This window comes from Talpa occidentalis, unplaced genomic scaffold (assembly GCF_014898055.3).
Source record: "Talpa occidentalis isolate TD23 unplaced genomic scaffold, MPIMG_talOcc4v2.1 talOcc4.2, whole genome shotgun sequence".
In the NCBI taxonomy this organism is placed as follows: Eukaryota; Metazoa; Chordata; class Mammalia; order Eulipotyphla; family Talpidae; genus Talpa; species Talpa occidentalis.
The window spans coordinates 48,365,452-48,389,643 of NW_023602073.1; the positions used below are offsets into that span (position 1 = coordinate 48,365,452).

Below are 24,192 nucleotides of genomic sequence, written 5' to 3' on the forward strand. Positions count from 1 at the left end.
CATTCCGGAAAGTGATGTGGATGGGCAGGCGGGGCGAGCTGCAGGTGCCAGAACATGATTGCATAAAAGGCTGGAGGTTGTGGGGGGCAGGGGGAGGGAGTGCCACCAGGCCCAGGTCAGGAGTTTCAGCTTGGACACTGAGCCAAACAGACACACAGCACAAGCCACAACAGGCCCTCCTGCTCCAGCCCCACTTCTCTCCTTCACCACCATGGGGAGCAAGTTCACCCCCTGCCTCTGCCTGGTGCCCTTAGTTCTGAGCCTCTTGTCTGGAGGTAAGTGATGGTCACTTCCCCCTCCTGCTGCCCCAGCATCCCTTCTTGACCTTGTGAGGCTGGGCTTCAGTGACCTTTCTCTTTAGGTGTGAGTACGCCGGTGCCTGTGGCCAGGCCCCAACTCCCCTGCTCTCTGGAGGGAGTAGAGATCAAAGGCGGCACCTTCCAGCTTCTCAAGGGGGGCCAGGCACTGGAGTACATGTGTCCCTCCGGCTTCTACCCCTACCCTGTGCAGGCTCGCACCTGCCGAGGCACAGGGTCCTGGAGCACCCTGGAGACCCAAGACCAAAGGATTGTCAAGAAGGCAGAATGCAGAGGTTGGAGGGGAGTGAGGGTGGGCTCAGAGGGCAGAAAGGTGGCAGCCAGGTCCAGACTAGGATGAGATTAGAGTGGTGTGGAGACCGGGCAGGTGAGAAATTGGACTGAGCAAGAGTGGGGGCCATTCTAGGGCTGGAGAGGGGAGCTCACATTTACTAAGCATTTATCTTGTGCCAGGCAGCCCTGGCAGTACAAAGAATAAATAGAAATGGGGAGGGTGAAGCAGCGGGACTCCCTGTGGGTTGAGGGATTCTTCGGGGATTGCCCAAGACCAAGCAGGATCTCCCAAAAGGCAGCCCCTCCCTCTCAATAATTTCCACTTGCCTCCCTCCCCCAAAGCAATTCGCTGCCCAAGACCTCAAGACTTTGAGAACGGGGAGTACTGGCCCCGAGCCCCCTTCTACAATTTGAGTGACGAGATCACTTTCAGCTGCTATGACGGTTACACTCTCCGGGGCTCTGCCAATCGCACCTGCCAGGCCAACGGCCGGTGGGACGGGCAGACGGCCATCTGCGACAATGGAGGTGAGAAGCATCTCCCGCAAGATGGTGCCATGCTCCAGCCTGAGCAGCTGGCACTGTAACTCTTGCTCTGTCTTGTCCTCTGGGCCTCAGGCCCCGCACTCACCTCTGTGTGTCATGCGTTGCAGCGACCTACTGTCCCAACCCTGGCATCCCCATCGGCACAAGGAAGGTGGGCACTCAGTACCGCCTTGGAGACAGTGTGACTTACTACTGCAGCCGGGGCCTCACGCTGCGAGGCTCCCAGCGGCGAACCTGTCAGGAAGGTGGCTCCTGGAGTGGAACAGAGCCTTCCTGCCAAGGTGACCCTTGACCTGGCCTCTCAGTCAGAACCTGCCCTCCGAACCTGTTGTCCCCACACCAGGGCACTGTCTTCACCCCTAGAGCCATCCAGCTCTTTCACTGTAAACACTCCTGTAGAACTTCCTCGCTTCTGAGCCCCTCCCAGCCCGGAACCCTCCATCCCTAGCTCTCGTCAGTGTCCCAGACCCTGCCAGACATCTGGCCACCTTTCTGACCTCTCCCAGACTCCTTTATGTACGACTCCCCCGAAGAGGTGGCCGAAGCCTTCCTGTCTTCCCTGACGGAGACCATAGAAGGAGTCGATGCTGAGGACGGGCATAGTCCAGGTTTGGAGGCAGAAGGGGGTGGCAGAGCAAGAAGTGGGGGGCAGAAGAAGGGCCAGGAGAGCCTCACATGCTGGAGCTGGAGTCTCTCTCGTGGCACCCAGGGGAACTACAGAAGAGGAAGATTATCCTGGACCCCTCGGGTTCCATGAACATCTACCTGGTGCTGGATGGATCAGACAGTGTTGGGGCTCAGAACTTCACACGGGCCAAGAATTGTCTCAGAGACTTCATTGAGAAGGTGGAGTTTCCTCCCCTGAATGTGGGACCCCACTGTCCTGACAGGACTAAGTCTCTGGTGCTCCCAGCCCCTCTGTGCCCCCAAATTCACAGGTCCTATTCTGTGCTCTTTCCCTTTAGCTGGAGTAATTTAGTTGAGTTTTTAACTCAGAGTCCCCCTCAACCCTCAGAATGACCAGGCAGCCCTTGAGCCTTGTCCTATGACCCTTCCTGTCCTCCTTGGATCCTTCCAGCCATAGTATTTTACCTTCAATGCCATGACCATTTGTTCCCCTCACCCACAGGTGGCAAGTTATGGGGTGAAGCCAAAATATGCTCTTGTGACTTATGCTACAACCGCCAAAATTTTGGTCAGAGTGTCACAACCAGAGAGCAGCGATGCAGACTGGGTTACAGAAAAGCTCAACCAAATCAGCTATGAAGGTCAGAGGTCAGGGAAGGGAATGGCGGGAAGTTCACTTTAGGATCAGAACATTTAAGGGTGGTGTGAGACGGGGTGGTGAGATCACATGGGGGGGCAGGGAGGGCTACTTTGTACTCCATGGTTGGACAGCAGGGTCGCTGGGGAAGGCGGTTGGTGGAAATGTGTAGGGGGCCAAGAGGGTCACTTTGTGGTGAAAAGGAAGTCAGTGGGGGTGACAGTCAACTCAAAGAGCTGAAAGATGTGGGTGCTAAGTTGCCGGTAGGCCTCTGGGGTTCAAGGATGGCCTGGAAGACTAGGAGGTGATGATTTTCTTTCTCTCCACAGACCATAAGTTGAAGGCAGGGACTAACACCAAGAGGGCCCTCCAAGCGGTATACAGCATGATGAGCTGGCCCGGGAACACGCCTCCTGAAGGCTGGAACCGCACCCGCCATGTCATCATCCTCATGACAGATGGTCAGGGGGCAACTTCTCCTGCCCGATACTGCCCACTCTTTCTGAGCCATGTGTGACCCTTAATTCCATGTGTCACATTAGATTCACAGTTGGGGCCCTGGATGCTGCTCAGGGGTAAAGCCATGGTGACCTTTCCTGTGACCCTTATGAGGGACCCTTCTCCTTAAAACTGTGACCTGTCACTTCCATCTCTCCCCAACCATTGCTCACCCAGCAACGTCCTCTCTTCCAGTCAGCTTATCTCCTCGACCCCTTTCTTCCTTGGTCTCTCCCACCTTCACGGTCCTTGTCTCTTCTGCAGGCTTGCACAACATGGGTGGGGACCCGGTCACTGTTATTCATGACATCCGGGACCTGCTGGACATTGGTAGGGATCGCAAAAACCCGAGGGAGGATTATCTGGGTGAGTGACCTGCCCAGGTCCCAGCACCTCGCTTTCTCACCCATCAGACCTGGGCCTTCACCTTCCCTTTTCCCCCCTCAGATGTTTATGTGTTTGGGGTTGGGCCTCTGGTGAACCAAGAGAACATCAACGCTTTGGCTTCCAAGAAGGATAAAGAGCAACACGTGTTCAAAGTCAAGGACATGGAAAACCTGGAGGATGTTTTCATCCAAATGCTTGGTAGGAAGATGGCAGAGGGCACAAGACCACCATGACTCAGCTCTTCTAGGTTCCCCATGGTCACCCATTTTTCTCTCCCTGTGAAGCCCTAGTGATCTCAGTCTCCTCAGGGTCACTCTGCATTCCCTGGCAGTGTCCATTTTGTGATCTTTGAATAACAGAGCTCTGAAGGACGACAGAGACTTTAAGTTACAGATTGGTAAATCAAGGCCAAGGGACAACAACCTAATGAGTTGGCACTGAGAACAGCCAGGTCTGCAATATTTTAATCCAAAGTTCTTTTCACTAAACCACAGTGGTTCCTTGTCCTCAACATGAGGACACAATGCCCCTTCTCCTTAGGGGCCCCTGCTCCCCACACACGTAGGTGTCCCTCCCACAGCTGCTGCCATTCAGGACTGAAGCACCCCCAGCTTTCCATTTACATTCTTGCCAGATGAAACTCGGACCCTGGGTCTTTGTGGCATGGTGTGGGAGCACAAGAAAGGCACTGCTTTCCACAAGCAACCATGGCAAGCCAAGATCTCAGTGACTGTAAGCACAGCGCCCTGGGGGTGGGAACATGTGGGCGGTGAGGCCAGGATGAAGTGGGAGTGGAGGCCAAAAGGCTCCCATTAGACTGTGGTGCTTGCAAAAGTAGTTCTTTCCTGTTGCCAGCGCCCGTCCAAGGGACACGAGAACTGCATGGGGGCTGTGGTGTCAGAGTACTTTGTGCTGACAGCAGCACACTGTTTCACGGTGGAGGACCAGAAACACTCCATCAAGGTCAACGTGGGTAAGGACACCAAGAATCAGTCCTGAGTGAGTCCCAGTCACATCCCCGGGCAACACCTCCCACTCCAAGACCCCACACTTTCCTTGTCCTTGCAGGCTTCCCCCCTCCGGTTGGGGATGGGAAGACAAGTTAGGGATGACATGGAGCAAGAGGCAAAAGGCTGCCCAGAGAAGCAGGTGGTACAGTGATGCCCATTCTCCTACTTCAGGAGGGAAGCGGCAGGACTTGGAGATAGAAGAAGTACTCTTCCACCCCAAGTACAACATCAATGGGAAAGCAGCTAAAGGAATTCCTGAATTTTATGACTATGACGTGGCCCTGGTCAAGCTCAAGAAGAAGCTGAAGTATGACCAGACTGTCAGGTGAGGCACCTGGATGGGAGGGAAAAGGCTGGAAGAGGCGGGGCTGGTGGGCGGGGAGCTCCAGAGCCTGCCACCTGACTTTCCCCAACTCTCAACAGGCCCATTTGTCTCCCCTGCACCGAAGGAACAAATCAAGCTTTGAGGCTTCCTCGGTCAACCACTTGTCAGCAACAGAGTAAGACATTCGGGCGAGTAGCACGAGGGTGAGATTTCAAAAGACAAGTGGGGAGGATTTGCTGCAGGAGCAGATGTTGCCCAGGGGTGGCGGGCCCTACTGAGTGACAAAGGCAAAGGAAAGGTGGGCGAGGAGAGCGCTGCAATGACCCTGTCTGTCCATTTGTCCAGTGCAAGAGCTGCTCCCTGCAGCGGATATAAAAGCTCTGTTCGTGTCTGAGGTAAAGAAGACACTGGTTCGGAAGGAGGTCTATATCAAGAACGGGGATAAGGTGAGGCGCGTGGGGTCCTAGGAGGTCCTCGAGGGCCCGACCCTACTAGGGAGCTTTGCTCAGCAGCCTTTTCTCCTCCGTGCTTCCTATCTCACCTACAGAAAGTGAGCTGTGAGAGAGATGCTCGAAACGCCCCAGGCTATGGCCAAGTCAAGGACATCTCCGAGGTGGTGACCCCCAGGTTCCTTTGCACCGGTGGGGTGCATCCCTACGCTGATCCCAACACTTGCAAAGGTGAGAGAAGGTTCTTTGGTTGTGCTGCAAGTCCTGAGGCCCAAGCGGCTTTTCCCACAACTTCTCCCCACTGCAGGTGATTCTGGTGGCCCCCTGATTATTCACAAGAAGAGTCGCTTCATTCAAGTGAGTTCCCCTTCCCGTCTGTGGGGAGATGCCAAGTGGTCAGCATGGGCTCCAGAGCGGGGAAGTTCAGTGCAGGAAAAGCCTGCCTCCCCTTAAGACTATGCCTTGAACTGGCTAGCTTCGGGCCACGTGTCCCGCCCGTGCTAGAGGAGAGGGCAGAGCTGGATCTGCTAATTCCTCTAGATTGGCTCAGATGCCCTGGGAGTGGTTGTGCTCTCAGGGAGTAGGAAGGCAGGCTACCACACCCCCCACAGCACCCCTCCTGTCTCCAGGTTGGCGTGATCAGCTGGGGAGTGGTGGACATCTGCAAGGACCAGAGTCGGAAGCAGCAGGTACCTGCCCATGCCCGAGACTTTCACATCAACCTCTTCCAAGTGCTGCCCTGGCTCAAGGAGAAGCTCAGAGACGAGGATCTGGGTTTTCTATGAAGGGTTTCCTGCTGGAAAGGGGCATGAGAGCAAATTAAAACAGCTGCGACAACACCTGTGTTCAAGATCCTTTTGGGAAAAGGGAGTAGGGGACGTGCACTGGCCATGTCGTTACAACTGAAAGCAAATCTAACAGCCGTTTTTAAAGGCTTAACCCCAAACCCAATTGCTGAAAAACCAGAGGCTGAGGGAGATGGGTGAGCTTCTTCCTCAGTGTTTTACTGAGACCAAGGTCGGGGCAGATGAGGCACACAGAATCCAGCTCCATTCCCTAGAAGCCATCCACAAGGTTTTCCTTGTAGATGTCATCACTGTAGACAATCTGGGTTCTCTTGTCCCGGTGGCAACCCTTAGGGCTGTTCTGGACAGCTAGGGAGGGAGGGAAGGATTAGTTAAGACCTGAAGAAGAGCATTGGTCAGACCTGTGCTCACTCCTGGCCTCTGGCCTGGGGCTGCCTAGTTTCCCTGCTGCCCTCTGGTGGCTGAGATGGCCTCCATCCCTCAGCCCCTCAGCCCAGTGGCTGCCAACCCATTCATTGCCCTGCCAGGTTGCCTGCAATTATGGGGGCACAAGCAGATGTTGTAACGTAATGTTCTTAGCAAACCTGCAAATGTTATTCATGAGACACGTGAACAATGTTAATTCCAGAACATCAAGAATTAAAAACGAGAACTACTCTACAGCCCTTTGTTAATAGGCTGGTTGTTTCTTATTACTTTCTTTTATCTTAAGTCGTCACTCTTGCTCTGAACCCATCTTTTGGCCTACACCATTGCCAGCAAAATCTATTTCAGGTAAAACGGGTGATCACACTGACAAATGCCACTTATCCCATTAGAAGTCCTTGGGGTGTGGCTTTGGCCCTAAGCACTCTCCCTTGAGCTGCTCCTTCCTCTTTCCTCCCTAGATGTGATGTGTCCCTTTCTTCGCCCCATCACTAAGGACCCATCTCCACCATGCTGGGCAAGAGGAAACCCTCATGCCCCAGCCTCATTTTCTTGATTCCTTGTAACTCAACACTGCTAATCACTCCTTCCTCAGTCTTCTGGCTTCAGTGGTCCAATCCCTCCTGCCTCCTCAACTTCACCCTGACATGTCAGGAGGGCACAAGAAACACAGCCCTGCTTCCTAACACATCCCCTGAAGATTCCCCCAGCCCAGTCCTGAATCATCAGATTCAGTCTTCCCTGAAAGTACTATCATTTTGCAGACATCCTGTGAGCAAATCTACATCGTTCCTCACCTCATACCTCAGTTCCAGATCCCTAACCTCAAATACTTGCTGTATAAGTCAACTACACTCCATCTCAAATGAACAAGGTTATACAAGATGATCACCTTCCCCGCCCACCCAGCCCTGGCTTCTTCTTTCTTCCATATTCCAGCCTCTATACAAACCCAGACCTCTATCACCTCTATCTAGGGAACCCAGGGAAACACAGGGGAACAAAAAGAAGAGGAGCTATGGGGACAGGGTGGCTCCCATTCTTACCGAGGGAGCCCCAGACAGACTTGCCAGTGGCAGCATCCAGCATAGGCTGTTTTCGGGCAATGCTGACTTTGAGCTGTACGGAATCCACCTGGGTCCCATTGAGCTGGAGCAGAAGAAGAGGGGGAGGGCAGAGGATGGGGAGCAACGTTACAGATAAACCAAAGGATTTATAGGAGGTGCCATCTTAGGAGCAGACTGAGTAGGGATCTAAGAGTTTAAGATTTCCCGTGTGAATAGGGAGAGATTTTCTCTGACAAGAGGAAATGATTTCCTCCTAGCTCCCAGTACTTTCAAGAGAAAACATGATGGCAGAAAGGATGGGAAGAACAGATCTGGGCAATCCCAACCTCAGCAACGGCCTGATCTGCAGACTCCATCTTTTCATAGGTGACGAAGGCACAGCTGGGATGAGAGAAAACAGAGTCAGTACGGGGCTGTGGGCTCTTCCAGACCCAGCCGAGCCCAGTGCTAATGCACAGGTCACAGGAGACAGGCAGGCCCTCCCCCAGCCTCACCCCCTAGGTCCTCCCAGGATTACTGCCCCTGTGTCATCCTTACTTTCTGGGTGGGTCCATGGAGAGGTCAATGATGTTTCCAAAGGGAGAGAAGGCCCCACGTAGGAGAGTGGGTGTCATGTCTTCTCCGTACACATACAGAGTATTCCCCTTTCTAGGGGCCCGGCGTTCAGGGAATGAGTCCGACCCTAGGGGACCAGGAATCATAGTTACAAGAGATACCTCTTCTCACCCTTCACTTTGAAGAGTCCAGTTTACTTTGCCTAAACCGCATCTGAGGCTACCTTTCTCAACAGCCAAGACCACTCACTGCGGAAAGGGCCCTCTCGGTCTCGATCCCGATCCCTGTCTCGATCCCTGTCCCGATCTCGATCCCGGTCTCTGTCCCGGTCTCGGTCTCGGTCCCGGTCCCGATCTCTGTCCCGATCCCGTTCCCGATCCCGGTCTCGGTCTCTGTCCCGGTTTCGTTCCCGACTGCGGTCTCGGCTGCGGCTTCGGGGAGGGGAGGCTGAGGAGCGGGAACCAACACGTTCTTCATAGCCCCAGTCAAAGCTTCGAGGGGGGCCGTCACCAGTCCCTGGGCCCTCTGCTTCCTCCCCATCTGGCCCCAGTTCTCGAAGTCGATCACTGGAAGACACAAAGCTGGGAGAGGCGGATAATGAAGATGAAAGGGGGCCTTTACCTCATCTTCCCAGGCCCTGTGGAGACTCAACACTCCTGCAGTGCAGCTCCTTCCACTCCAGCCCCAAACCTCCCCAGTGCCCAGGTAATCAAACCCTCCCATCTCCCAGCCCTGGGAAACGGTCCCATTTCTAACCCTCTAACCTCTCATACAGAGACTTCCTCTGGGGACGTCTGGATGACTGAAAGAGAGACCATGGACAGTTAAGATGATTCCTAATTGCTGGCATGTGGCCCAAAATATATGGGTCTCTCATGTTTCTCAATCCCCAGCCCCTCAGGGACAGAGAATTGGGAACCATTACCTCCTGCAGATCATCGTCGGCAGATATGCTCCTTTGGAATGGCTGGAAAGTGGGGACTGGGCCCTTCTCAGGGTCCTGGGAAGGTGAAAGAGAGACTACCTCAATGTGGCTGTGGGACAGAGGGGATTCTCCTCCCTCAGCCTCACCCTAGTTTCCTCTAGCCCTTTCTACGTTTCTTATTGGATTATGGGGCATTTTGAAAATAAAAAATAGACCCAACATTTTTTTGAACTGCAACATTTCCAGCCTATTCAATTCCTTAAAATAACACACACCAGGAACTCCAATACATTGTGGATTAGAGCCACAGAATTTAGGAGTCACCCAGCAGTTTCATTTTACAGATAAGAAATCTGAAGCACAGAACAGTAGGGCAATTTGCCCACAATTGAACATGCATTAGTTTTCTCCTCAACCTACCTCAATTCCAACTTGGATGGATGCCCTCAGAAGTCAAGGGTTTCCTGAACAAGCTTCTTCTTGTGCTTACCTTTAACTTCCCCTCTAAGGTTCGAGAACGTTTGAAGCCTGAGTTCTTGGTCTCGGCCTTGATGGCACTGATGGCTCCTGACTTGACCAGCTGCTTTGCTTGCTCTGTGGCTGTGGCTGTGTCCACCACAGGCTGCTCTGATAGTGCTGAGGTTGTGAGGGAAAAAGGCATTATGTTGAACAAGCTGTGACAGAGGTAAACCCTGTGCTGCCCACTTCCGGTCTATCCCTGTCACTCACAGCGCTTGACACCGCCCTGGCTGGCTGTGCTGCTGCTACTTTGTTTCTTCAGAGCCAGCAACGCTTTTTTCTGGGAACAAAAGTAAGAAGAAATGGGTGAGACTCAGTCTTTGTTCAGTTTTTCTCCCAAGGCCCATGGGTGCATCACTTCAGGGATCACCTTCCGTGGAGAAACAAAGCTAATAGCACCTCTGAAGTGGTACATTGAGGCAGCCCTGCCTCTCACAAATGGTCCCTAGATCACCTATAGTGCCAATGCTCCCCAATCTATCCAAACCACAGTATCCAGAGGCCTTCCAGAGTCTTATGTTTTTGAAGTTGAAGACAAGGAATTAAATCATGGATCACAGCCCTAGGATATAAGGTACAAGTAAGTATACGTGCCTTTCTTGAGACTTCATTCACGCATCCCCTGCATATTTAACAAGAACATGCTGTTACTGGTTAACAGAGACACACAAAGCCCTAAGATTCAGCCCTTCCCCTGAAGAAGCTTGATCTGAGAAATAAAATGACTAGACTGAATTGTCCACAGTGATTACAAAAGATGCAGATTGCTGGCAGCTGAGATCAAGGAAGATTTTCTGATGCCACATGGCTATTAAACTGGCCCCTGAATAGAATGAGCCCAACACTGATGGAGAGGAAAGGGCATTTAAAGAAAACAAGGGGGCAAAGTTGCAAAGATAAGAAGGCTTTGGGAATGCACGTTTGGGAATTAGTCAACAGTTCTATTTGACTAAAAAGTGAAGTCAACTTAATGCTTTCTTCAATCTACAATGTGAAAAAGTGGGACAGAGTTTTGTGTTCGCAATGGATGAATTTAATAGGAGTGAAATCTGTTCCAAAAACACTGAGAAAATTGTTGAGAGTCCATTATAAAGGTCTAGGTGAGCATCAACAAAGACTTGTTATATAGAATACAGAGGAAAAAAAAAAAACGAACAGGAGAAATTATTTCAAAGGAAGAATCAAGACTAGGCAAATGTTTGTCTATGCATATTGTGGGCTCAAAGATGAGATTTTGATACCAAACGTGGGAGAAATGAATGTGGTCGCTTCTATTTGTAAAATCAAGAAAAAGACTAGATTATAATATATGAGAAAACAATAACTTCAATTTTAAGGTTATCTGGTTTTAAGGTTTTCAGGAAGACAATGGATGGAACTTGAAAAGCCAACTTGGGGATTAGCAGCTCTCAGGTGGTACTAAAAGCCATGGGAAAAGAAGACAACTCCATGGTGGACTGCACAGAAGAGAAGATGCACACCAAGATTTGGGAAACCCACATCTCTAAAGCTACTCTGAGAGGTGATAAGTTGCCAGTATGAGCAAGAAGAATCCCTCCACCCCCTGCACACTCACCCCAGGTGTTCTCAGTGCAGTCTGTGAAAAGTTGGGCCATGCCCACAAATGCTCCCTCACCTTTTTCTTGAGTTTGTTGAATTTCTTCTGTAGAGCCTCTTCCTCCTCGCTCAGTCCGGGGGGTATCACCAACATGGTGGCTCCTGGTTCAAGGGCAGAGCCCAAGACATCTTTCTCCACTGTCACCACCCAGGGTTCACAAACCGTCTACACTATGCCCCACCCCACCCCTCCAGGTCTGCCTACTCTTGTCTTTTGCCTCTCCCTACCCCTTGCTTAAGCCAGGCTGCCATCCAAGCCCCTACTCGCAGGGATCAAGCAGCATCCCCTCCTCTCTCTAGAAATCATGGACACCAGCAAGATGGGTCACCATATGGCCCGGGAAGGGAGAAAAACGTCCTCCATCGCCAAGACCAAGGTACCAGACCCCCCTACCCCTCTGGGGTTAGTAAGGCAGCCGCGGGGTCCGAAAGGCAGAGGAGGCAGCGCAACCCGCGTAGCGCTCTCAGAGGACCGAGAAGGGGAAGAAGAGAAAGAGTTCGTAAAAACGGGGCAAAGTGTGAAAAGGAGAAGGCTTTACCTGAAGGGGCGGCAACTGGGGCCCCACGGTCTCGGGCGGCGCCCGCGCGGGCAGCGGATAGCGGGCTCAGAGCGATGACGTACAGAGGGGCGGAGAACGCGGTAACCAAGGCGGCCCGAGGCGCAGATACTTCCGCCCGGCCTTCCACTAATTCAGGTCAACCCAGAGGTAGCGCTCAGCCCCGCCTCCGGCGGGGGTGTGTACCGGAAGTAGCCTCAACTTCCGCCCGTTCTGGGGCGGGGTTTACACCACGGCTGTCGCCTGCACTTCCGGCTTGCGGGGCACCAGCCCTGGGTACCTGATGATGGAGACTGAGCGACTCGGTGAGAGGGAGGGAGGTGGAACGAAGGAGTAGACGAGGAATGATTCTTAACCTTTGACCTCTGACCTTTCCCTTCTAGTGCTCCCTCCCCCAGATCCTCTGAACCTGCCCCTTCGGGCTGTGGAGCTGGGATGCAACGGGCATTGGGAGCTGCTGAATGTGCCTGGGGCGCCAGAGAGCACCGTGAGTGACTTTTGACGCTGACTTTCGAATCATATTGAACTTAAGACCTTCACCTTCCTCACACTAGGATCTCGCATGACTGCACGCTCATATTTGTAAACACCTGTCATGTGGGCCGGAATTCGTGCTGGACAGCGAACCTGCCCTGGGCCAGAGAACTGAGAGCTCTGCACTCTCAAATGTCTTTTCTCCTTGCCGTCCCCTGTGCGTCAGGACCCTTGGTAGTGACCGAGACGATAGCTTTTGAGCCTCTGACTCTGCATCCTTAGATGCAGATGTAATTATCGTTATTAGTGGGGAGGTTTTAAAAAATACAAATTCTTAGCTTCAGACCCAAATACTCTGAAATCCAAAAAAACTGTATTTAGTAGCTCTAAAGCTGCTGCAGAACCCAGCACCAGTGTAATTCAGTAGCAGACAGTTGGTCCTGTAAAGCAGGATATCCTCTGGGAAATTCTGCTTCACCCTGATTGTCCTAGTCTGTCTGGGACAGCCACCATTTCTAATCCAAGTGAGGTTCCCATTACCTTCTCTTTTGTCTGCATCTTACTTGTTTGTCACCTAATGTTTCTCCTCTTTGCCTTGTTCCAGCTCCCCCATGGCCTCCCTCCTTGTGCCCCAGACCTCCAGCAAGAAGCAGAAAGTTGTTTTTGTCATCTCCAGCCTGGCTGCCTCTGCATGGTGTGGAGTACTCAGCCCGGTGAGGGGTCTAGAGAGTCTGGACTAGGCATGTGGCTCTCTGAAGGAAGCTAGGATAGAATAGAGAGAAAACCTGAAAATTACTTTCCTCTTCTCCAGAAAATGGCAGAGGAAGATGGATCCCTGGTCTCTCCTCACCTTATTGGGTGCCCCAGTCCCCTCCGACTTACAGGCCCAGAGACACCCAACCACAGGCCAGATACTGGGCTACAAGGAGGTAAGACGTCAGGGGTCCTGAGAAATAGAGCTGGAAAAAGAGGTAAGCTAAGCTTCACAGGGGCTCTGATCTCTTGCTCTAGGTTCTGCTGGAGAATACAAACCTGTCGGCCACGACCTCCTTGTCTCTTCAGCGGCCCCCAGGGCCCATCTCCCAGTCCTTGTGGGGGAATCCAACACAATACCCTTTCTGGCCAGGTGACTTGTGAACATGGGTTGATTGGAAAGAGAGTCCTCTTGTCTATGGGGAAGGGTTCTGCACCCATCCTGTATCACCCAACCCCATGAATTTCTATTTTTCCAACCTCTCTCCAGGTGGAATGGATGAACCTTCCATAACAGATCTGAGCACTCGGGAGGAGACTGAGGAGGAGATAGACTTTGAGAAAGGTGAGGTGGTGCAAGGATGGACCCTTGGGATACAGGGTTCGAAGACTGGGCCCTGAGGAACTGGGGTCCAGGCTGTCATTGGGCTATTGTTGACCCTTCCTTGCCTTTAAACAAATTAGTAGATGTTACCCCATCCACAATAGTCTAGTGTCATCTGTTGGAAAATTGCTATAATATGTATGCCTGCAGTATCTGTGCTGGAGATATAAGTGGCATACAATGTCTACAGAAGTATCCAGTGGCCCTGATTCTATCTCTCTGTCTCTGTCTCTGTCTTCCAGATCTTCTCACTATTCCACCTGGCTTCAAGAAAGGTGTGGACTTTGCACCAAAAGGTAAGTTCTAGTTGTGACACTGTGCACAAGAGAAACACCCTTCTGTAGAGCAGGGATGGATGTGACCACATCTCTGTTTTTGCCTGCCTCCTCAGATCACCCAGCTCCAGCTCCGGGGTTGCTCAGCCTCAGCCGCCTGCTGGAGCCTCTGGATTTAGGTGGAGGTGACGAGGATGAGAATGAGGCAGTGGGACAGCCAGGAGGCCCCAAAGGGAACATGGTTTCAGCCTCTCCCAGCACTGCACCCCTGGCCCAAGCAAGCAGTTTGGAGGACCTAGTGTTGAAGGTTGGTGTTTCTCAGTGAACGAGAGTGGGCTGACTTTGTTGGGTGCAAAGCGAAGACTGGAGCATCATTGGAAGGGCGGTAGCAGAGAGCTTTCTGTTTCTTTATCATCCCTTCCCTGACTTATCCAGGAGGCATCCACAGTGGTAGCCCCCCCAGAAGTCCCCAAGCCCGTACCTCAGGAGCAGTGGGCCATTCCTGTGGACGTCACCTCCCCTGTTGGTGATTTCTACCGCCTTATTCCCCAGCCAGCCTTCCAGGTATCATGTCCCATGCTTGCTCCCTCACCTCCACTACTCCCTTGCTTCCTCTCCCCAGCAGAGGACAGATGCCTTCCAGGCCAGCCTTGGGTCTCTGTCCTGGCCTTACCTCCCGCTGGGTCTTCTCCCTGCTACCCTGTGTGCCTCATGAGACATGAAGTCCCCCTCCTTTCTTCATTCCCCATCTGTTTCTCTCCCACAGTGGGCCTTTGAGCCAGATGTGTTTCAGAAACAGGCCATCCTGCACTTGGAAAGGCATGACTCCGTCTTTGTCGCGGCTCACACTTCGGCGGGGAAGACGGTTGTAGCTGAATATGCCATTGCCCTTGCCCAGAAACACATGACACGGTACGGCCCCTCCTCCCCCACCCCTGCAGGCAGCCCTGCCTCTGCACCCTTTCTGAGTCTCATCTCTTTCTCTCCTCTCTCCCTCATCCTTTCAAGGGGAGGTTTGGGGGAGGATCTGAGACAGGGACCCAGAGAGAAATGAGATGTGGGGAGAGAGGTTAAAAGAATGACCTGTGTTAGTTTAGGAAGCGTTATTGGGCGGTGTTTTTCTGGGGTCACATTATGAGGGAGAATGTAAGGGCAGTTGGGATGAAGGAGGGGGACATCTGAGCCGAGATGCACTTCCAGGAGGGCTCAGGGCAGGATAGGAGGTACTGAGCTCGGTCTATGTGGAGTGCCTGGCTAACTTCTTGCCCTCTCCCCAGGACCATCTACACCTCGCCCATCAAGGCTCTGAGCAACCAGAAGTTCCGAGACTTCCGAAACACTTTTGGGGATGTGGGGCTGCTCACTGGGGATGTGCAGCTGCACCCGGAGGCCTCCTGCCTCATCATGACAACAGAAATTCTCCGGTGAGAGAGGGCCACTCGGTCTCAGAAGGGGTGGATTTTTGTCAGGAGGTTGGGGCTATGCTATAGAGTAACTTGGCTGAGGAGAGGGTGGAGCCAGGAGCCAGTGGGGAGTCAGCTTGCAGCCTGTTCTCCCCAGCTCCATGCTGTACAGCGGCTCGGATGTCATCCGGGACCTGGAGTGGGTCATCTTTGATGAAGTTCACTATATCAACGATGCTGAGGTAAGGGGCCTGGGAACCCCAGGTCCCTGCAGTCTTCGCCTCTGGGACTAATTCAGTAGCTCCCCTATTCCACACATCCTTTGTTGCCTCCTTTGCCCCAAATGGAATCCTGTGCTGCTTCCCTGGGGGCAGGAAGGTAGCCCCCTCTGAGCTGCCCGTGACTTGTCTTCCCCCCATGCCAGCGAGGGGTCGTGTGGGAGGAGGTGCTCATCATGCTCCCTGACCACGTCTCCATCATCCTTCTGAGTGCTACTGTCCCCAATGCCCTTGAATTTGCTGACTGGATTGGGTGAGACATGTGTCCTGGGATGCTTGGGTGAAGGGGGGCTATAGTTTGCTTCCATTGGGATTGGGGGAAGACCACCATAGGAGAGAGTGCTCAGGCAGTGGGGGTGGGAGAACATTTTCAACTTGGGTGGTGGTGGGGTCCCACTTGGGCCCAAATCACTTTGCGTGTTGAGAGGTGAAATGACAAGGACTGCTTTCTAATTTGGCTCCCAGAAAAGACTGGGTAAAGCCAGGGAGGGAAGATGGTGGGAATGTGGGTTCCTTTCCACACTCCCAACCCCAGCACGATGACTTTTCCTCCCCACCCAGGCGACTGAAGCGTCGCCAGATCTACGTCATCAGCACGGTTGCCCGCCCTGTCCCCCTGGAGCATTATCTCTTCACAGGGAACAGCCCCAAGACCCAGGGAGAGCTTTTCCTGTTGCTGGACTCCCGAGGTGCCTTCCACACAAAGGGGTAAGCCAGAGATGGGGGGAGAGTCACTGTGGGCCCCACAGGGTGTAACTGTAATCACCGTCCCTCCCCGTGTCCCAGGTACTATGCAGCAGCGGACGCCAAGAAGGAGAGGATGAGCAAACACGCCCAGACCTTTGGGGCCAAGCAGCCCACGCATCAGGGGGGCCCTGCACAGGTAAAACTGTTCTCCACCTTTTCCCTGTCCTTTCTTTCCTCGTCCTCCAGAGGTTTACACTTGAGTTTTGAGCACTGCTTTACCTCCTTGCCCTTTGAGCTGAACCCACTGGGTCAGGGACTCAGCCTCATCCCTTTCTGCCTCCTTCCTCAGGACCGTGGTGTGTACTTGTCCCTCCTGACCTCCCTCCGCACTCGCGCGCAGCTGCCCGTGGTGGTGTTCACCTTCTCCCGGGGCCGCTGCGATGAGCAGGCCTCGGGCCTCACCTCCCTTGACCTCACCACGAATTCAGAGAAGAGTGAGATTCACCTTTTCCTGCAACGCTGCCTCGCTCGCCTCCGAGGCTCTGACCGCCAGCTGCCCCAGGTGAGGAGGTGGAGGGTGGACGCTGGCTGGGATCAAGCTGTCTGTGATTGTATCCTTGACCGTGGACCTCGGTCCCCTGTAGGTCCTGCACATGTCTGAGCTCCTGCACCGTGGCCTGGGCATTCACCACAGCGGCATCCTGCCCATCCTGAAGGAGATCGTGGAGATGCTGTTCAGCCGTGGCCTGGTCAAGGTACGCATGCTGGTGGCGGAGAAACTCCAGGGCCCGCCCTGCCTCAGGGGCTGCCCAGAGGATGAGGGAGCAGGCGCTTAGGCAGAACAATGTGGTTCTGTGGGCTTAGGATCCAGACAGCCTGGGGGCATCCCAGCTGCACCACTAGTCACTATGTAACCCTGGGGAAATTATTTAGTCTTCGTGAACTTCAGGCTCACGTCTTTAAATGGGGCTGGATAAGATACAAGCAGGTAATATTTAGATGAGAAACCCAAAGAGGAGGAAAGCATATAAGAAGTCTTTGGTCAGAAAGACTTTGGTCAGAAAAAATGCAAGTTGAAATACTCAGGGAAGTATTATTAGACTGGTAAAATTCAGAAAACTGTTAGTGCCAGGTGTTGCCAAAGGCAGGATCGTATAAGAATCCTTGTATCCAGCCAGTCTGGAGTGCATGCTGGTATTCTTTAGGTAGAAATAAGTATAATGTATTCTGACTCTAAATTCTATTCCTGGGAATAAACCACAAAGAAATTCTTCCCTGGTCCATGAGGGAACTGCTTTTCCTTTGTTTGCACAGTCACATGGCAGGGTGTGGTGCCAACGTGCCCTTCACTGGGGAGAGCAGGCGGGTAAATGCGGGAGATGCACCCTAGAGTGGTCTGCAGCATTTGGACGCAGTGGTATAGCTATAACCATAGGAACAGGAATGGATATTAAAATCGTTAAGTGGAAAAAAGGAAAACAGAACTAGATTTATAACAAGTTATAACAGTTCAGTGTGAACTGTAAACTACTGGACACAAACCAAGACACATGCTGTAAGAACAGATTCACACCAAAAGAGAATTAGTAAATACACCGGGATGATTGACAGGGGAATGATAGGAGTGGGACATGGGGGTCAAAAGAAAATGGCTAGCTAAATAAAGGAAATGAGACAAATGATGTGCCTGCTCTGCAGAGTTGCCTTGAGATTCTGCAAGTTAACCATCTGGAGCTATGCCGGGTGCCCAGTTAGCCTCAGCCACAAAGTAAGGTGTTCTTGGCCAGGACTGAATGTCCATGCGCAGCCCTTTGCTGATCCTCTCTCTCCCATCCAGGTCTTGTTTGCCACAGAGACTTTCGCCATGGGTGTGAATATGCCGGCCCGCACGGTGGTGTTCGACTCCATGCGCAAGCACGATGGCTCCACCTTCCGGGACCTGCTCCCCGGGGAGTATGTGCAGATGGCAGGCCGGGCGGGGCGGAGGGGCCTGGATCCCACAGGCACTGTCATCCTGCTCTGCAAGGGCCGCGTGCCCGAGATGGCAGACCTGCACCGCATGATGATGGTGAGCCGGGGCTGCTGGCGGCCAGGTGTCCCCCAGCTCTGGGGACCTGCTGGATTCTCTCTTCCAGCCACATCCCCTCTCTTTTTTTCCCTCTTTTTTTTCCTTTTGCTTGGGAGAAGCCAAGCATTTCCTCTCATCTTTTTCCACGGTGAATATAGTGCTAGATGGGAATTTTTAGGGTCTATTTAGTTTTACTCCCTTACCTTGCAGAGGAAGTAAACAAGCAGCGTGTCTAGGAGTCCATGATTCAGAGCTGGGACTAGATCTGCTGAGAGTAGAGCCAGTCCCCATAGGGCTGACCTCACTACCTTCTCTGATCAGGGAAAGCCATCCCAGCTGCAATCCCAGTTCCGCCTCACCTACACCATGATCCTCAACCTGCTGCGGGTGGACGCCCTCAGAGTGGAGGACATGATGAAGAGGAGCTTCTCTGAGTTCCCATCCCGCAAGGACAGCAAGGTGAGATCGTTGGGGTGACCAGTGTACTAAGCAGGACAGGGGAAGCCAGACTGGGAAGAGATGAGCATCTAGAGGCCAGTGGGGGTTGGTAGGGGTTGTGGCAGATTGGGCCTGGAGACTGCCATTTCACGCCTCTTCCTGCTTTTGCTCAGGCCCATGAACAGGCTCTGGCTCAACTGACCAAGAGGCTGAGTGCCTTGGAGGAGCCCAACATAACTGGCCAACTGGCTGACCTGCCTGAGTATTACAGCTGGGGGGAAGAACTGACAGAGACCCGGAGCCTGATCCAGGTGAGTGTATATGACTATTGAGATGATGATGGAGGCGGAAGGAGGATGAGAATGAGACAGTCTGGGTGCTCCTGAAACCAGCCCTAGTGTCCCCCAATGTTTTGTCCCTTATCTCCTTTGTATATGTCCCTGCTCTTCAGAGACACATCATAGAGTCTGTGAATGGACTGAAATCTCTCTCGGCGGGAAGGGTGGTGGTCGTGAAGAATCAGGAGCATCACAACGCATTGGGTGTGATCCTGCAGGTGAGGGCAATGGGCCTTTGGACCCAGAGAGAGAGGATTAAGTCCTACCTGTGGCTCCCTGACTTGGCTGGAGCAGATTGCAGTTACCAGTGCTCTCATTTTCCCCTCTCACCCTCTTTCCTTCCCATTACTGATTTCCTGACCACCTCCTCGTACCAGTCCTAAGTCTGCTGATTGCTTGGCTTGGTTATCAGTCCATACTGGTGGGCTCTGCGTGGCTGCTCCATGATCCCTGCCTGAGGGGGAGCTGGTCTCTACCTTTGACATCCCACATGGCATTGGCCCGGCCTCCCCACTCCCCTAGGTCTCCTCGAATTCCATCAGCAGAGTGTTCACAACCCTGGTCTTATGTGATAAGCCTACATCTGAGGACCCACAGGAGAAGGGGCTGGCCACCCCAGATGTGCCCTACCCGGATGACCTTGTGGGATTCAAGCTGTTCCTACCTGAAGGTGAGAATGGGGCACGTGTCTGGGTTCCTGTTGGCAATGCAGGTGGCAGCCCGGTCCACAAGGCCAGACTCTGCTCTCCCCTTTCCACAGGGCCCTGTGACCACACCGTGGCCAAACTGCAGCCAGGAGATCTGGCAGCCATCACCACCAAGGTGCTCCGGGTGAATGGGGAGAAGATCTTAGAAGACTTCAACAAAAGGCAGCAGCCAAAATTCAAGTCAGAGATGCTGGGGAGGGACCATATAATGGGGGTGGGCAGGTGGAGAGGGAGGTGTGATTGGGGAGGCTCCCTCTTCCTATGGAGGAGAAACCTTTGCCCCAGGTCTTAAGATCTGCTCCTTCCTCAGGAAGGATCCTCCTTTGGCAGCTGTGACCACGGCTGTCCAAGAGCTGCTGCGCCTGGCTCAGGCCCACCCAGCAGGACCCCCTACTCTTGACCCTGTCAATGATCTCCAGCTCAAGGATGTGTCAGTGGTAGAGGGGGGGCTCCGGGCCCGGAAGTTAGAGGAGCTGATCCGAGGGGCTCAGTGTGTGCACAGCCCCCGCTTCCCTTCCCAGGTAGGCCCTGATGCCAGCTCCCAAGTGGGAAGGGGTCTTGTCCTCTCTGCTCCTGGCAGACTGCCCCCATCTCAGCCCTTGGCCTCAGTGCCCTTGCTGAGGGCCAGAAGACTAACATGCTCTGGCCCGTGGCTCCCTGTAGTACCTGAAGCTTCGGGAGCGAATGCAGATACAGAAGGAGATGGAGCGGCTACGCTTCCTGCTGTCAGATCAGTCGCTGCTGCTACTCCCTGAATACCACCAGCGTGTTGAGGTGAGAGGCGGGGGAGGGCGAGGGGCCCAATGAGGGAGGGGCAGCAGGCTCCTGACACCACCATCTTTCTTCCAGGTGCTCCGAACCCTGGGTTACGTAGATGAGGCAGGCACTGTGAAGCTGGCAGGGCGCGTGGCTTGTGCCATGAGCAGCCACGAGTTGCTTCTCACTGAGCTCATGTTTGACAACGCGCTGAGCGCCCTGCGGCCGGAAGAGATTGCCGCGTTGCTCTCTGGCCTGGTCTGCCAGAGCTCCGGGGACTCTGGGGATCAGCTCCCGAGCACCCTCAAACAGGTACAGGACACCCACCCCTCTCTCCCTTGAGTGCAGCATTCTCAGTGCCCACCCCCAGGTATTCCCCAAGTCACCCCCTCCGGCCCTGTAAGCGCCCCTAAGAATTGGAATGGCTTCTTCCTTGATCCGGGCCTCCCTGTCCTGAAGCCGGAAGGCAGGCTTAACTTCTTCCCCATCTGCAGGGAGTGGAACGTGTCCGGGCTGTGGCCAAGCGGATTGGTGAGGTCCAAGTGGCCTGTGGCCTGAACCAGACAGTGGAGGAATTTGTGGGGGAGCTGAATTTTGGGCTGGTCGAAGTTGTGTATGAATGGGCCCGGGGCATGGTAAGTAACTGGGGCTTGGGGTTTTGTGACTGGCTGACTGCAGAGAGGCTGCCCAGGCCTATCACATTTGATTCTCATCTTGCTTCCACTACAGCCCTTCTCTGAGTTGGCAGGGCTCTCAGGGACCCCCGAGGGCCTGGTGGTCCGCTGCATCCAGCGTCTGGCCGAAATGTGTCGCTCGCTGCGGGGGGCAGCCCGCCTGGTAGGTGAGCCTGTGCTAGGTGCCAAGATGGAGACAGCAGCTACCCTGCTACGGAGGGACATCGTCTTTGCTGCCAGCCTTTATACTCAGTGAATGACCTGTGTAAAAATGTAATAATAAAACAGCAAAGCACCTGTGTGCCATGAGGTATAGATGGGGATAATCTGATCAAAGACACAGCAGGGAGAACCACTTAGAAATATGCCTTTATCTGTATACACAGAGACAGGACCAGCCCCTCTGAAGCATCAATCAGTCCTTGGGGGACGGTGTCTTGGATGATGGGAGGTCCTGGGTCATGGCTTCCACATACCACACGGGCAGGAAGGCATGGGGTGCATCTCGATGTTCAGACACTGTGACCGGGCCGCCAGGCTCCCAGGAGAAGAGGTAGACAAGCCTGGGGACAGATGGGAGTCGTGAGTTGAAGGTGGAGACCGAGCTTCTGAGACCCAGAGGGGAGGGGTGGACTTAAAGGCCTCACCTGGGGTCGTCCTGGATAACTGTGTTCTGAGCAAAGCTAAGGAAGGCAGCACAGAAGTTCATGCACACAGAAGGGTTCCAGCCATCATGGTCATTCTGGAGAAAGCAGAGGAGGAGCTGAAGACAGGCAATGAGGGCAAGGAGAGAAGGGGAAGACAGGCTGCACCCTTGGGTGCGGGGCCTGTGGTTGGAAGGGCTGGAGGATGTTGAGGGGGTCTATACAGGTGGGAGCTGTGACACCTCCGCCTTACCCTGACATATTCAAACATCTTCATGGTAGGAAAGGTCTTGAGGGAACAGACTAAACCCTCTGGGTTGCGGAAGCCAGCCACAACATTTGGGACCCCTGGGAGAAAGGACTGCGCCCACCATTTCAGGAGCTTGTGTCTGTCAGGAAAGGCAAGGTATCAGCGGGACCCTCCTTCACCCTCCAGCCTCATCCTCTTCTCCCCAAGTTCCTCTCCCAGCTGTCGCTTCTAGGCTCTTGCCCCGTTCGCCCCATCCTGAACCTGTAGAAGCTCCTCCACTGGCTAGGGCTGTGCATTTCCTTGGAGGTCTTGAGCTCCACGTAGCAGGTGGGGGGCTGTAGGGATGGGGCCTTGGGGTCTGTGCAGTCTACCTCCCCTGAGAAGAGCAGAGGGTGGTTTCCCAGGCGGCTGCGTAGTACAGAGCAGAAGGCCACGTTGGTGTTAACCTCCCCAGAGGGGTCCGGGGAACTTCCAGGTTTGTCTGCACAAGGAGAGAAGCAGCAGCAGCAGTGGGGACTGGGAATCTGGGGGAGAAAGACGGGGGCTACAGAGCAGGGTCAGCTCTCACCTGCGCACATGTACTGCTCGAACTTATACCCCATGTACATGAATTCCCGCAAGAGGGGTGGCCGGGAAAGCCTCTGAGCCTGAGCAGCTGGTGTCTCTACTTCACTCAGGTACAGTGTCCCCTGGAACCGGGAAGCTGCCAGCTGCCAGCCCTCCTGTCGTTCATATGGTGTTGTCAGCAATTTTGTCAGGTGTCCCCGCCATGTCACTATGGCCCCTGCCAGCCAGCCTGGACCCCTGAAGGGGAAATAGATGCTGAAGTTCTGATAAAAGCATCATCTCAGATACTCCCCCAAAGATTAAATTAAGCTCCCTGTTAGGAATGAACTCCAGCTTTGGTTCTCCTAGTTTTAGAGGTTTGGTACAAATCTCTACATCTACTTGTGTACTGTGCTTTGCTCACCCCTCCAGCTGGCCTCGGTGTTCCAGGAGCCAGCGTAGCAGATGGTCCAGCCTCTCTTGGATCGTCTCGTCCCGGGGCTGGTATCGGTCAGGGTATCCATCTCTGAGGTCAAAGCTGGGACCTTGACCATTGGTGGGTGGTGGGCTGTAATAGCGCAAGGCTCGAGCGTCTCCATGGTACTGGCGTTGTTCATCCAGGGAGAAGCAGCCCAGTTCAGAAGGGCGCCGGTAGAAAGGAAAGGGCCCAGAGTAGAGGGCAGGGTCTGTAGGCAGTGAAGGAGCTGGGCGGGGAGTCCTTTTGGGTGGCTCAGCTACCTCTAGCTCCCCAGGTCCTCTCTTAGTCCCTCTGGGCTCCATCAGGTCCTGAGATGGATGAGTGGGTGAGGGAGCTGGGATGTTCCCCTTTGACAAAGGAGGCCTGGGGAAGGAGAGCTCTGGATCAGGAGTCTGGTCTCTTGATAGCCAGGTCCTGGTCTTGAAACACGCACACCCCAGTCCTTCAAAGAGAACCATGGGTAGGTACATGGAAACTAAAATCAACAATTTTAAGAGTATCCCCTCCATGGTCTCAACTAAGGGGCACAGGCCAAAGCATCAAGACACAGTTGGGCTGATTGAGTGAAGAAGCTGCATCAGCAACAACATAAGTCTCCCGGCCAGTAGAACTCCCAGTTGTCAGAAAATAAGGCTCTAAAAGAATAGGGTAAATTTGAACGAACACCCTAACCCTAACCCTTGTATTCTGCTCTGCAGAGATAGATACATTCATCTGTCCCAATTCCTAAAAATGTTTTCTTGCAAGTAGTATCGAATTCTCATTGTGAAGCTCAAGATTCTGACAACTATCCCAGAATTATCTGGAGACTGTTCCTCAGGTCAAGTCCTTAATCTTGATTCTTTAAAAAACTCACCTTTTTGCTTGCCTCGATTTACTTAAGCCAACATGCACATTCCACTTTTTCTTCTGACTTACACCCCACTCCAGACTCCCCAAAGGCAGTGAGGTTAGGAGGTATGATGGGGCTCACATCAAGGATCTGGTTACCTCAAAACCCGCCAGGCTTGATTTCCACTTCCGCAGGGTTATGACGTCATGACAGGCAGGTCAGGCGCCCAAGAGGGATGTAAAGGTGGTTCCCCCAACCCAATGGTTGGTGACGCAATCATTCAGCGACGGCGAGGGGGTAGGTTGGAGGCGGAGGCGGGGGTTATGATCACAACGTGGCCCCCTGGCGCCCCTCCGCACCACCAGGATTCCCCGGAAGTGAGTGACGTCCTGGGGAGCCAATCAGCAGCAGAGGCGTGGCGTCGGGCGGAGGCAGTGCCGCTGGCT

General features: G+C 53.6%; 4 protein-coding genes across 7 annotated transcripts; 2 read left to right on the plus strand and 2 right to left on the minus strand.

The window, feature by feature from the left end:
* The first annotated feature begins 18 nt into the window (after positions 1-18).
* On the plus strand, positions 19-6,532 carry CFB (complement factor B). Its single transcript, XM_037519432.1, has 18 exons — positions 19-275; positions 362-592; positions 933-1,118; positions 1,244-1,417; positions 1,643-1,744; positions 1,846-1,982; positions 2,266-2,404; positions 2,730-2,861; positions 3,163-3,264; positions 3,346-3,483; positions 3,920-4,017; positions 4,141-4,258; positions 4,467-4,620; positions 4,719-4,795; positions 4,966-5,066; positions 5,168-5,300; positions 5,377-5,426; positions 5,699-6,532. Exons 1-18 carry the CDS (start codon positions 212-214, stop codon positions 5,852-5,854), a joined length of 2,292 nt encoding a protein of 763 aa, XP_037375329.1. The 5' UTR covers positions 19-211; the 3' UTR covers positions 5,855-6,532.
* NELFE (negative elongation factor complex member E) lies at positions 6,055-11,602 on the minus strand. The gene is made up of 11 exons (XM_037519433.2): positions 11,524-11,602; positions 11,004-11,086; positions 9,578-9,647; positions 9,339-9,484; positions 8,849-8,923; positions 8,688-8,725; positions 8,173-8,504; positions 7,906-8,050; positions 7,695-7,749; positions 7,348-7,450; positions 6,055-6,223 (listed from the first exon to the last, which is right to left on the minus strand). Exons 2-11 carry the CDS (start codon positions 11,076-11,078, stop codon positions 6,126-6,128), a joined length of 1,137 nt encoding a protein of 378 aa, XP_037375330.1. The 5' UTR covers positions 11,079-11,086; positions 11,524-11,602; the 3' UTR covers positions 6,055-6,125.
* A 161-nt stretch (positions 11,603-11,763) lies between these two features.
* On the plus strand, positions 11,764-21,292 carry SKIC2 (SKI2 subunit of superkiller complex). Its single transcript, XM_037519434.2, is given in 29 exon segments — positions 11,764-11,846; positions 11,925-12,028; positions 12,620-12,668; positions 12,671-12,728; positions 12,827-12,944; positions 13,027-13,141; positions 13,259-13,333; positions 13,615-13,668; positions 13,764-13,954; positions 14,083-14,211; positions 14,414-14,559; positions 14,925-15,071; positions 15,208-15,292; positions 15,475-15,581; positions 15,890-16,036; positions 16,115-16,211; positions 16,365-16,577; positions 16,660-16,770; positions 17,853-18,083; positions 18,405-18,542; positions 18,695-18,832; positions 18,973-19,077; positions 19,382-19,529; positions 19,620-19,746; positions 19,877-20,087; positions 20,230-20,340; positions 20,416-20,634; positions 20,817-20,957; positions 21,052-21,292. Coding segments are annotated over 29 exon segments (3,738 nt in total). The 5' UTR covers positions 11,764-11,824; the 3' UTR covers positions 21,253-21,292.
* Positions 21,293-21,351: 59 nt separating this feature from the next.
* Positions 21,352-24,127, minus strand: DXO (decapping exoribonuclease). 4 transcript variants are annotated; one of them, XM_037519438.2, is made up of 7 exons: positions 23,905-24,127; positions 22,861-23,277; positions 22,459-22,694; positions 22,152-22,371; positions 21,894-22,029; positions 21,644-21,738; positions 21,352-21,559 (listed from the first exon to the last, which is right to left on the minus strand). In XM_037519438.2, the coding sequence occupies exons 2-7, from the start codon at positions 23,214-23,216 to the stop codon at positions 21,412-21,414; spliced, it is 1,191 nt and encodes a 396-aa protein (XP_037375335.1). In that variant the 5' UTR covers positions 23,217-23,277; positions 23,905-24,127; the 3' UTR covers positions 21,352-21,411. The 4 variants fall into 4 exon arrangements, with proteins under 4 accessions (XP_037375335.1, XP_037375334.1, XP_037375332.1 ...); XM_037519437.2 differs by having other exon boundaries at positions 22,861-23,356; XM_037519435.2 differs by having other exon boundaries at positions 23,771-24,127.
* Positions 24,128-24,192: the final 65 nt, after the last annotated feature.

Bases quoted from the DNA above. Each gene is read 5' to 3' on its own strand.
- NELFE (XM_037519433.2), bottom strand. From the start codon at position 11,078: ATGTTGGTGATACCCCCCGGACTGAGCGAGGAGGAAGAGGCTCTACAG. The intron at 9,485-9,577 runs GTGAGTGACAGG...TCACAACCTCAG, and splicing joins CCAGGGCGGTGTCAAGCGCT to CACTATCAGAGCAGCCTGTG. The intron at 8,924-9,338 runs GTAAGCACAAGA...TCACCTTCCCAG, and splicing joins CCTTAGAGGGGAAGTTAAAG to GACCCTGAGAAGGGCCCAGT.
- DXO (XM_037519438.2), bottom strand. From the start codon at position 23,216: ATGGAGCCCAGAGGGACTAAGAGAGGACCTGGGGAGCTAGAGGTAGCT. The intron at 21,739-21,893 runs GTAAGGCGGAGG...TGCTTTCTCCAG, and splicing joins AGATGTTTGAATATGTCAGG to AATGACCATGATGGCTGGAA. The intron at 21,560-21,643 runs GTGAGGCCTTTA...ATCTGTCCCCAG, and splicing joins GTTATCCAGGACGACCCCAG to GCTTGTCTACCTCTTCTCCT.
- CFB (XM_037519432.1), top strand. From the start codon at position 212: ATGGGGAGCAAGTTCACCCCCTGCCTCTGCCTGGTGCCCTTAGTTCTG. The intron at 5,067-5,167 runs GTGAGGCGCGTG...TCTCACCTACAG, and splicing joins ATATCAAGAACGGGGATAAG to AAAGTGAGCTGTGAGAGAGA. The intron at 5,301-5,376 runs GTGAGAGAAGGT...TCCCCACTGCAG, and splicing joins TGATCCCAACACTTGCAAAG to GTGATTCTGGTGGCCCCCTG.